General features: G+C 40.4%; 1 protein-coding gene across 1 annotated transcript in view; it reads right to left on the bottom strand.

Moving 5' to 3' along the window:
• Positions 1-12719, bottom strand: part of RABEP1 (rabaptin, RAB GTPase binding effector protein 1) — a 47532-nt gene that overhangs the window by 8183 nt on the left and 26630 nt on the right. Inside the window, exons 5-13 of the mRNA XM_041482434.1 lie at positions 11968-12081; positions 10486-10621; positions 9540-9718; positions 8495-8620; positions 5868-6335; positions 3888-3992; positions 3078-3194; positions 1753-1851; positions 252-392 (exon numbers count right to left, since the gene is read on the bottom strand). Of these exons, the coding sequence (XP_041338368.1) occupies positions 252-392; positions 1753-1851; positions 3078-3194; positions 3888-3992; positions 5868-6335; positions 8495-8620; positions 9540-9718; positions 10486-10621; positions 11968-12081 (1485 nt within the window). The remainder of the gene's footprint in view (positions 1-251; positions 393-1752; positions 1852-3077; positions 3195-3887; positions 3993-5867; positions 6336-8494; positions 8621-9539; positions 9719-10485; positions 10622-11967; positions 12082-12719) is intronic.

The raw sequence follows: 12719 nt of genomic DNA, 5'->3' as shown, positions 1-12719 counted from the left end.
GAACTGGACCAAAGCCACAGCCACAGAGCAGCTGTCAGGCCACAGTAACTGGTTTTACAACCCATCCAACACCCTGAAGCAGCCATGGCACAGGGGGACCACTGGCTGACTTTGTCCATCACAGACTTCCAGGGTTAAAACCCCAATTACTGTTCTCTGTGATGTTTGAGACAGCTTTTTGATAAAGAATAATACTCCAATGAGATCAAGTCACAAGTACCGTCGGTGTTAATGACTTAAAAATGTTTTACCTCTGTTGCTTCAGGTAGAATGAAATCTTCAGCCTGCTGTAAGGACACATGCAAGCTGTGTTTTCCTTGAAGACTTTCATTATCTTTTTGCAGTCTCACCAACTCTTCTGAAACCTGCTCCCTTGACTGTGTCAGGACAGCCTACAATGCAAAGAAAAGCATAAATTCACACTCAGGGTCATGCTCAGATCTCTTCTGCCCCATTTACTGCCCCTACTTTCAGAAGTCTGGTGAGTTTATATTCTTTTTAAAGAAGGGAAACAAAATGATGCCGTGGATCAACACCAGCAGTTCCCTCTTGCCTGGCCTATGCACCAGAAATAAAGGCAAGGCCAACTTTAAGGATCCAGGCAGACAGAAGGAAGACAGTGATAAATGAAATACACCTTTGTTCAGTGTCCCACTTTTCTCCATTAGCTGGCTGAGCTCATGGAAGGGAAGAAGAGTGGGGAATCACAGGTGCTTTCAGGAGCTGCAGGGATGTTTATTAACACCACCTCAGCACTCAGCTGTAAGAGCAGGTTATCCAAAAACCTGAAATATTCACACTGGAACTTTCCCACTGTCCTCCCAGCAGAGCACCAGAACAGCTGACCCCATTTTTCCCAAGAAAAAGGATGAAGACTGCACTACAAAAGAAAAAAAAAATCCAGGGAAGTTTTCCAAGAGGAATGGAAATGGGGAACCAGGGACTTGAGCAATGGCAGGAGCTGTGCTACAGGGGGCAGAAGGAGAAGCAGGCTCAGATCAACACATTTTCTGGATCTCCTGCACATCCACCAGATGTGTTCTCATGCACAGCATCTCTGCCAGCAATGCCCTGATGTGCTGCACACAATCTCTGACCCCAAAAATGGGTCAATGAGGATGAATTCTCTTGGTCCCCCACAAATGCTGGGCCAGGGAGGAAAAAAGAAGAAACTTTATTCTGATATAGAAAGGAAAGAATTGCTCTAAGGAAGTCAAACTTAGTTGTAAAACATGAGGTCCTCTTCCTATTCTCTGGCTCAATTCCAACAAGATGCTCAAAAATAGTTTTAAAAAATTAAGCTTCCATACATAGCTCTCCCTGGGTGTTAGGGCTGCTATTTTAAGTCTGACCTGCAACAACACTGATCATTCATCTCTAAAACCTGAGAAAATATTCACTAATGATAGTACTTGTGATGAATCCTAAAACAGTCTTCTGTCTTCAGATCTGAGGTGAAGTTGAGATAGCACAGACATGGAATTAGACAATGAGTAAGGGGAAAGAAGCTGGCCAGTGATCTCCCTGCTCCTGAATGTGCAGGAGCACAGACAGCAGCACAGAATGACACAAACTGTCCCAGCCCCAGCACCTCCCACCAGAGATCACTGCACCAGGCCCTGTGCAAGTGAAGATGCTCAGCCCCCTCCAGCCAAGCCTGGCTGGGCAGACAAAGCCTTTAACAGACACACTGAGCTCCCAGGGTCACACAAACAGGGCTGCTCATGGGTCTCTGCAATTAACCTGTCTTACCATTTGCTCCTGGACACTTCTCTTGGCTTGCAGAAATGCCTGCTGCAGCTCACTGAGGAAATTCTCTGACTTCTGACACTTGGCCATGAGCAAGGAGATCTAAAAGAAAGAAAACACAGGGAGACATGTAAGAAATAAAGCCTTGAACAGATTCAGAAAAATAAGTAAGTTCTCTTGCCTGTTATCATTACTAATAGGTACTTTGAAATTTCAAACTAAGCCACTGCAGTTTATGTTAATTCTTCACTCAGTCAAGCAGGAAAGCAGCTCCAGGCAGTAAGGACAGATGTTGTGTTTCTGCACCAACAATATTTTTATATTCTATTTACCAAACTCTGAATCAACAGTTAATTCTAATAAAATTTACACGTAAGCTACTTTGGAGACACTGAAGGGAAACTGAAGAGCTTTTTTCTAAGTTTTCAGCATTTTTTGAATTTTTGTACCTTTCTGCGAAAGCACCTTCAAAAACTTTACAAGTCATTCCACAACAAATGTAAGATTAATCATTACTTAATTAACAGCACCCTGGTACAGCCAGAAGAACATATAAACATATTTCTATTGTCTGAGCTGGACTTTGTCTAATGATTGTTTCTTTAGTAAGAAAAAATACTGGGTGGGATGGAAGAGACAAAGTTCCAGCCCAAGTGAAGTAAATTCAGTGTCTGGTACACAGCATGTACCTACTACTGCAAGCTTTAATAGGCCAAAGATGATGACTTTTTACTTCTTTTTATTTTTAACTATGACTACCACCCATTATATTTGGCTTCATTGTTCCAGAAGAATTAGGTACACATCTCAGACTGAGAAATCTTTCCAGTGGGCTATTATTTTAAAGGAGTTCAGTGCCTATTTTGGCCCTGCTAAGGCCTGCTCAGCTCCTCATTACTGCATTCTTCACCACGAGTCCATTAATTGGGTGTCAAATGTTTTAAGAGCAGGTGGTGGAATAGAACCACTCTTCTAGCAACAAGGCTGTGCCCAGAGCACAGGGCTCTGTCTGCATGTTTGCGTCATTTCAGACACAGGCCACTCCAAAACTCAAACATTACTCAAACTCCTACTGCCACTCTGTAATGGAGTTCATCATTAGAGACGATATTTTAGGGCCAAAAATGGGTAATAGAATATTAGAGACACAATAGATTTATCTAGAAAGTGTGGCAGACTCAGGTGGAGCACAACTAACCCTAGAAATTCTCATTTGTGTTGCCTTTACAGTCAGTAGCCCATCCATATTTAGCAAAACACAAGTTCTTGTTACATACTTTTGAAGAACATTTCATCATTCCTGGATCTCAATTATCAAATCTTTGTACCTGATTAGAAGAGTCTTCAGCACTTTGTTTCATGTAATCCTCCAATTCCTGTTTATCTTTCATTGTCTTTTCCAGCTGGTCATTAGCTTGCCTCAGCATCACCTGCAGCTTTTTCACCTGTGTTGTCACAACAAAATTAATTCATTTTTCATTCTCTCGGGGAGAATTTATTTTCTGAACCCCTTCACTCCTCAAACCAACAACATAAAATCCCTCAAAAATCAAAAAATCCTATGCAACCCAGAAGTTCCTTTGCTGATGAGACAGGCTCCAGCACAGATTATCCCCCTAAGGAAACATGGGACATCAAACTGCACTGGACCATGGCCACGTAATGACTTCAATCACTTATTTCAAAGCACAATGTGACTCATGCCTTCCACACCCATCTGAAAATTGTTCTTTGGTATATGGCAGGAAACAAATATCCTCCAAGACTTGAAAGTCATTTTATGCTGCTAGGATGAGGTCCTTTTCTGTTAACAAATCTTACAGTATCAAAGATAATAGAATTTAATGCATGACAAGCATTTTACAATATAAATTATTAAAGATCCTGACTTCAGCATGGGCATAATACTTTTTATAGAACACTAGCTTTACTACATGGTCTTACAGCATCAAATAAAGGGGTTCTTCAAGGTGAATTCCCTAAGAAATATGTACATGACCACACATGATTAATAAATCAAGTTATGTCAAGTTATCCAGTATGTTGATATTGGTCAATTAAAACCAATGAATAAAACAGCACTCCTAGTAGTTCAAAAAGCTGCAAAAGCCTGGCTAAAGCAATGAGAGAATTCCCACCTGGTCTCTGGTCTCAGCCTCCTGGATCTGGATCCCTTGCAACTGCTTCTCATAATTGGAGCACATGTCACAGCGCCTGCCCAGCTTGTTCCCTGCATTCTGCACCTGCAGGACACAGAGTCAGCACCTGCCCTGAGCCAGGGAGGTCTCCAGGGAATGCAGGAATGCTACACACACTCAGGTGTTGTGTGACCACAAAGCATTGCAGACAAAAGACAAAATCATGTAATGGCAGGACTGAGTTGCTCTAGAAGTGAAGGATGGATAAATCAGCTGGGGGATATCAGCTTTTCCTGCCATGATCCCACCATTAGCAGAAAAAGCCATGACACAAAGAGTTCATCAAGTCACTGCTGTGTTCTTCTGACAAGCAGAAACCAAACAGGAGAGAAGAAAATAACAGTGCTGGGGAGGGCAGCAGGGAAACCAAGAGTAAACCTGCTGTCATGCTGGAACTGCAATGGTTTTGGCCAAGGGGACAAATGGAAGTTTAATCAAAGTTCCAGCTGCAGGTCAAGTTTGAGCTGAATCTGTGCTTGTGTTTGCTGCTCCATGTCCAACCCACAGCAAGAGGCATTCACACCCCAGTGTGTGCTCCTGCCTCCAGAACATGTGGGAAGCTGCATTTCTGTTCTGGATTCTGAAACAGGGCTGAAGTAAAGTGTCACCAAAATGTCAACGGGGCAAGGGAACACTGAAGAGTAAGGATTTAACTCAGCTCTGAGCTCAGGATGCTGTAATTTCTCCAGATACAGCAAATCAGTAGAAAAACAAAAACAACAATAATAAAAACGAAGCAATTTTACAACAGGTTTGGAGAAACCTCCTAAGCAATGATTTGCACTAAGTTAAATTTCAACAAGCTGAGAAAAAAAATCAGTAGTTCTTAATTTCATCTGTCCTTCATCTGGCCTTTTCTCCTTCAATACATTATTTTTTTTTTTTTTACTCCCATCTTGTCTCCCTTTTCACCCAGTATCGATTATTATCTCCCCCACCTTTTCTTCCCCCTAAAGTGTTGCTCCTTGGCCTCTCTTCCTCTGAAAGAAAAAACCACAGGAAACCCCAAATACTCCACTTTTCAGCAAAAAACCAAATACAAGCTTTGAACTGGCATCATACAAAGCTGCTGAAAAACTGACACCAAAAAGCAACAATTTCCTTGGTCATCCACAGTGCAACTGGCCCAGAGTTTAGTCTAATCTGCTGCTTGCTGCTCTCAAAAATGGGTTTGTGATGATGCAAGTCCCCAATAATTTCCTAGAGTCTCTCTGTGGTACTTTGTGCCTTGGGCATAGTTTGGCTGCTCATTTCCAAAGTGCCCCCTGTGCACAGCCCTCAGCAGACACCCCAGCACACAGAGCAGCACCCCCAGCTCTGCTGCTTCTGCTCCTCTCTGCCCTCTCCTATTCACCCCCAGCTCCACTGCAATGCCCTCTCCTCAACTTCCCATTCTCTCCTAAAGTTCTCCTGTCACCCTGTTCTTTTGAGTTCTTCTACGCCTTCTGATGTTTACATTCTTGTAACAAACTTTCTCACGGACTTTATGTAAATAATTAATTTTCTGGACTGTTGGTTAGTCCAGTGTCATTGGAGAGGTGGCACTTTTACCCTCCAATCCACTGTCACTTTTGGAAATCTATAAATGTTGGAATCAGAATTAAACACCTTTCCACCTTGGAGAATCCAGTGTCCGTGTCTTCCTATGTTGTGTCTTAGAGTGACATTCTCCCACCTTTTTCCCCCCCTCAGACAATAGAGAGTTCCACAGCCACCTCCTCAAAACCCAAAGCATCTCGTGTTCAGTAAAGGTGCCTGTCCCAGGAGCAGGGCCAGCTCATACACCTTACACTGGATGTGTTTCACCTGCACAAGCATTCCAAGAGGGGAAAGTGAACAGCTGCCCTGGATGTGACCTCTTCCTCTCCCAGCTGGCTCTGGGCAGAGCCCAGGAGGCAGGAGCAGGGCAGGAGCACTCACCTCCTTCTGCAGCAGGTTCCACTCTGTCTCGCTGACCAGGCGGTACCCGCTGGGGGACACATAAGCACTTTCCACCCCCTGGGTGACACTGGAGAGCAGGGAAGCAGTCTCTTCTTGCTCTGGTGTCATTGCTTTGATTGCTTTTTCCTGATCTTTGGTCAACATGAACCCGCTCGGCATTTGCAGGGATCCAAGGGAAGCCGTATCAAAGTTCTCAGACACTGAATCTGCTCCAACAAGTGGTCCAAAATCTGACTCATCCAGGTTCCCAGCAGATTTTGCTTTGTTGTTGTACCCTAAAGCTTTGGACTGTAAGGATCCAGATGTGCCCAGACTGTCTGTTGACTGTGCTCTCCTAAGTCCATCTTTAAACATATCAGTGTCTGGTTTATTGAAGGATTCGCCAGAGGAAAGAAGCAAGTCTGCATCCAGGGAATGCACTGAGCCATGGGTGCTATTCACATGCACCTGGAATAGAAAATCAAGGAATAAAACAAATAATTACTCCATTTTAGTGGTACAGGAGGAATGCTGGACACTAATTATCAGGCATGGCAAAAGCAAGTTTGAATTTCTTTGGCAAAAACATCTGCTCTCTAAGTTTAAGGTCACATAGGAAGGGACAGAGAACTAAAATGAACCAGCTAGAATTCAAGAACAAGTAAAACAAGTAAAAAAGTCTTCTGTTAACAGAGTGCTTCTGTAAGACTACCTTCCTGCCAGACAAGCAAGGACACAGCCACCTTCCATCTTCCAATATTTGAGGCAAGATGCTTCCCCTGAAGAGATGTACTAGCAACATTCCCTCTGCAACCATAATCTACACAACAGAAGGCAGATACTCTACTTCCAAAAGGAAATTCAGAAGTTTTTCATAAAACAAAACACTTTGCATTAACACAAAAATAAGCAGAGAAAAATATACTTAAAGTCTACTCTATACCAACAAGTATATGTTGGATTTCTATTTTTCTCTTCTGCTTTGAGTGTCTAACAAAATACCAAAATATTTCCTTCACAATGTTATTTGTACATAAAGAAAAGGGAAAAGGCTGGGCTTAGACCCAAAAGGCATCCTGGGGAATGCAGCACCAAAAGCCACACCAATTGTCCTGTGATGTGCATCAGGCACATGGAGCCTCTCAATCTATTTTTGCTTTTTGTAGCACTGAAAAGAGAGCAGTAATGCTTTATTTAAAAAGCACATGACTGCTTTCAAAATACCTTCCAAAATATTATGCACTTCTGCTTTGCCATTAGACACATAAGGAAGTAACACTGGAACCAGGCTCTTGAGAAAAATTATCATTTCTGAAATAGGTCCAGAGACCAGCAGGCTGCTGGCACTTCATATAAGTGCTCGTAACCTATAATAGATATATATTTATATCATGCACTACTGTTTTATGACTGTTGTAAATGCCTTGTTTTATCATTTTTACGTGTAATATTTATATTTGCATGTATATATACAAGTTCATCATAAAACAGTCAAGAGAATGCAGACTTAGATAAAACTGCATTTTCAGGCTACAGCTGTTCTGTGATAACCAAAACAATGTTAACAAATCATCTCCTTGTATTGCAAACTGCCCAAGAGAGAGGATCTTAGAAGCTATAACAAATTATAACAAGTTGCAAGAACTGATGAATAATATGACTGATTACAACATATAAAACATATTCTGAACAGCTAAAAAGGTCATAAATAACAAAACCAAACATATACAGAAACCCAAACCACTCTGAAAGTTATGCTCCTTCTCAAAATATAAATTTTCCATTATGCATAAATCTTAGAAGCAAATAAGTGCTGTGAATGATGGACTAAAGAATAAGCTATGAACTGAGATTTAAGAAAACATCAGAAGATAAATTTTTTGTTCCTCACCAATGTGCCTCATTTGCATATCTGGAAGATACAAACAGTATTTGAAACAGAAAGTGACTGTAGGCTAAAGGGTAGAACTAGATCTCAGCTACCTTTAGATCTCACAATTCTGAACATCTTCCTGCATTCTGAACTGTTATAAATAATTTATAAAAGTAAAGGAATTACTTCAGAATACATATAATAAAGTATGTACATTTTTCCCTTCAAAAATGATAAAAAAACAGGCAAAACACTGGCTCACTCTGAAAATTCTCAAGTCTCTTGAAGGTTAAATAAGCTCCTATAACACAAAAACTTTGTGGGTTTTTATTAATTTTTCCTTCATTTGACTCACAAAACCAAAATGGACCCTGAGAAATGATAAGTACAGAATTCAACAATTTGGTTAGCAAAGTAGCTGCAACACTCTTGCTGAATGTTCAGATATAATTGGCTTAATCCTGAACATTTAGGTGTGTTAAAACATGCTTAGAAATCCCAGGAGAACCTACCAGCAGTTAACCTCCAGAATGCAAAATGTAAATTACCATTTTTAATGGCACCTCTCAGCACGGTGCACTATTGTCTTCCAATCTTAATTAGGATTTTTAGATTCAACTGCAACTCTGAGGATTTTTTATTGCCTAATAAGATTAGAAGCTACAGAGAATAGAGGGCTGTAACTTTGAATTTGTATTTGCAATGAACACCCTGAGGAATGCCCAAGTACAAGAGAAAGATTCAATTGTTTTACCTCTTCATTGGAGAGCTGGGTAAGGGTTTCTTCAGGGGCCAGAGAACATGAAGCCTTTGTTTCATCATCTGAATCCTTCTGCTTCTCTTCCTTTCTCTTGCTAAGCCTTTGCTGATCATCTTCTTCCTAAAAATCACGGGTCAATAGAGCATACACAGAAAATGGGATTCAGTTTTGCCATAACAGTCATGACATCAGCTTTCATGATAAACTAAGCTACTGAAAATTATTATTTTGGTTAAAACCCAGTGGTTTTCACATAAATATTCTTTTAGTTAATAAATACAGTGTTCATTTCACAAGGCACCCAAACTGACTGAAGTGAGAACTTTGCACATTTAGTGGCTGATTGATGTTCTAGAATGATTTTATTGAAAAAGCATATTACCTAGTTTAAAATACTAATTATAAAAATTAACAAGTAACAAAACTACTGGTACACTGGCTATTGTACAGACTATAAATATATAACATATCAGCCCCTAAAAGTCCCATTAATAGCCATTACACAGGCATGAGCATGAAAAAAAAAAAAGTGAAATAGGAAGTGTCTTGATCACTAAATGATGGAATATAAGGAATCAAGAAAAAACCCGAATAGATCACCAAGCCATAAGTATGCACAATCACTTGTGTAAGTTAATTTAAAATGAAAGTCTTAATTTATGTCTAGGATATGTACTGGAAGGCTGAATAAACCTAGAAAGAAGTGAAACTTGCTGACATCCTTAACCCAGACATTTTGCATCACAGATGACTCTTTCTTCTTCCAAGAGCAATTTCTGGATATTTTCACATTTTCATTTAACTATTGGCAATATTAGAGTTCCTATATATAGCACTATTAAAATACTTGCCCAAATGGGGTCTGTTATAACCGCCAGCTGTCACTCAAAGGGGAGATTTCAGTTAAAACTGTCAGTTCTCATTTTTTTGAACTATTACCACACTTTCACCCAACATGTGATTTCCATGCCTGTTACACCACAGTAAACCTACAGTATTACAAAAAAATAAAAGCAAAAAGAGGAAAGCAGCAGGCAACCTGATCCTTTTTTTTCAGCTCTTCCACCTGCCGGAGCTGCTCTGAGGTGAGCACAATTTCCATCCTCTGCATGTCCCTCATCAGCAGCCTCTGGGACTCCAGGAACTGGTCATTGGCTTTCTGCCACGTGTGTTTCAGCTGGTTGTGCTGCTGCCTCTCTTGCTCTAGGAGATGGCAAACTATGCAAGCAGAGAAAAAATTCTTCTGAACCATAAGTGTTTAAATATCTTTTCCAAAGAGAAGCATTTTCAGGAATAAAAGTAATTATTGGTCTAATCAAGAACAGTCAGGCTTTGTTCAACAACTATTTAGGTTAATAATGTCTTATTTCAAATACCATTTTCTTAATTTCCAAACTTGGCTTATGATTAGGGACATATTACTGACAGTTCAAGATTTCCCAGTGAGAAGACTAAAGCCTCAACTTCATTAATGAATTCTAACAGTTTTGGGGTTTTTTTAGTGGTGGGTTCAGAAAACTGTCTTCTACATCCCTATTCACTTCAGCAGCAGGTTCTGGTTTCCCCTCCTCTGCAGTGACCCCGGGCTGTGGTGCCCTATGAGGGTATTTCCACACTCAGCACTGCTACACCTCAGGGAGCCAGGTCTATACATTATGGAAATAATGCTCATAATTATGCACAAATACAACACACACCTAAAATCACTTGAGCAAGAATGAAGCCTGCAATGCTTAAAGGACTTAGAAGATATTCAACAATAAGCCTTGAGGGAATTAATGACTCTGCTGTTTTTCTGACATAAGGGAATTCCACATTCAATTCTTCTGCAAATATTTTATGGCTTTTCACATTTAAATGTCCTGCTTCTCTCTCCCAATTTCTTTTAATCAAGTTCAAGTAAGAAATTATAAAAGAATTTACAGCTCCACTGGGTTTTGCATCCTCAGTGGAAGAGAGTCAAAGGACTATTGTTAGATGGGTACCTTCATGCAGCTCCTTCCTCAACTTCTCTGCATCTTCTTGCAGGACTGATTTTTGTGTGTTGAGAACAGCCACATACATCTCCAAGTCTGTCCTACACGACTTCTCAGCCTCTAAATAATGGTTCAGTTCTTTTACCTGAATAAAAAGAGGAAAATAACCAGCTCAGTGGGGGAACACTCTCAGACATTTCCTTCTTGTTAGAAGTTATGGTTCTCCCTGTTCAGGTAATGTACAGGTGCTGAAGGACCAGTTTATTTGCAGAAATCCTAAATATTCAACTACCAGTGTGTAAGCAGTGCTTATGAATGAGTTACTCATTAAAATTCTAAGTCAAACCTATCAGTGAATCACAGTTATAGCAGCTGGATCACAGCAGCAGCAGCACTGAGCACAGATGGTAAAAAGGGAAATATCTCAGGAAAACAGACAGTGAAGTAATCAGTGCTGATAGCCAGGATCTAAATAGCTGATAAACGCTGATAAGCCAAGAACTTCTTAGTTCAAAACAGAGTGATCACAGTAGTCAGAAAAAAATTAAAGAGGTCAGCTTGAAGTAAGTCTAGGAACAGAGAAAACCTGGGGACAGACAAGAAAAGAAACTTTCCAACACATGAAAGACTGTTGCAAAAAGGAAGAAAATCTATCAACAAAAAGCAATTATATCAAGAAATATTGAAGAAATATATTTTGATTTTCTTCTTCTTGTTTTGCTTTTTTAGATTTTTTTTTAAATAGCAGAGCTAACAAATAACTGAAATGAGTGTCCTGCAGAATCTCCAGCCAGAACCTTGCAAGACAGGGTTACATAAACATCTGTCAGACATGATGCTTGGAGAAATGGATTCCATCTTGCAACAAGGAACAAATTGAAAGATTTCTTTATGGCACTATTCAGTTTTACAGTTTGCTGAGTCAGAAATCACAGGAGGTTTTATCTCAGAGAAAACCAAAGCCTTCAGGCAATTCCTAACTGGCTGCAGAGAGCTGCTGCTCATCTTCCTCAGCACAGCACGGGACACGCCGACGCCAAGCCAGGGCTCAGGACAGCCTTGGGCTGTGACTGCCACTGATGGTGGGGACAGATTTCCTGCCCTAGGACACCAAACCTTCCATCTGCTGCCCTTTAAGCCTTTCAAATGTGAAAGTCTGACTTCGTGGCTCCAAGTGTGCCAATAACCCAGAGGCCAGGTGGCTGGGAGAAGTGCAAAGTAGATATTTTTCTAGAGCTTTTTTCTATTATTAGTAGACCTGGAGCTGTGCAATTTATTCTAAACCCAGATCCCACACACACAGTGCAACTCTCAAAACAAAAAGATGCAAGAACGTATTTAGGCTAAACATGACATTTGAGCTCCAGGAGAGAAGAAGGGCATGAAGAGTTTCCCAAGACACCTTTTCCTCTCTTATAAAATTTGACTTGTCCGCATCAAACTAGCACACTGCAAAATATAAATCAGGATTCAGTTAGAGCTCCACCTCACCTCTGATGCTGCTTTTATTTTTTCTTCAGCTTCTGCCAGTTTCTCCTTTAGGGCTGCAATCTCTTTCTCCATGGGCATCACAACAGAGCGCAGCTTCTCAGCATCTTCCTGAGCCTGAAGTTCAGACAATAAATTGTAATGCAGCATCAGAATTTTCACACCAGTTCCCATTATTGGAGACATTTGGAGAAAATGTCTACATCAACAAAAAAAGCTGACTAAACTTCCACTTTCAATGCTCATATTACTGCTATTTATTTAGTTCAGCAGCCATCTCTGTGACAATGGGCTGATACTACTCCATTCACAGAAGGCGACTAAATTTTAATCTGTGTATGGGTTAAGCCACAAATATCTGTTTTAAAAGAGAATGTTAGCAAATCTATCACTCTTGATGCCTGGGAGAAAATGTATGGATCAAGCACTTAAAACAATGTGCACTTTAATAAAGGCCTAACTGTCCCACAACCTGCTGCCACAGAGCACATATGAAAAAACCCAAAAGAAGTGCATGATGAGGTACTGATCATGCAGTTACTTACTCAAAAAGTTAAAAGCTAATGGAGCTGCACAGTAATGCCTAGTGTAGCTCAGTTCTCTTTTAGAAGATCATTTTTCAACTTTACATTACTACTGATGCAGCATCAGGTTTTGGTGTTACTGTACTGAATATTTCAAACTATATATAGACAATTTATCCCATGATTTCTTTCAAAAAGTAGTTCTGAGAAGATCAAAGAGCAGTATCATTA

This window comes from Pyrgilauda ruficollis, unplaced genomic scaffold, assembly GCF_017590135.1.
Source record: "Pyrgilauda ruficollis isolate IOZ18807 unplaced genomic scaffold, ASM1759013v1 scaffold59, whole genome shotgun sequence".
Taxonomy (NCBI): Eukaryota; Metazoa; Chordata; class Aves; order Passeriformes; family Passeridae; genus Pyrgilauda; species Pyrgilauda ruficollis.
This window is presented reverse-complemented; position numbering and strand designations above follow the sequence as displayed.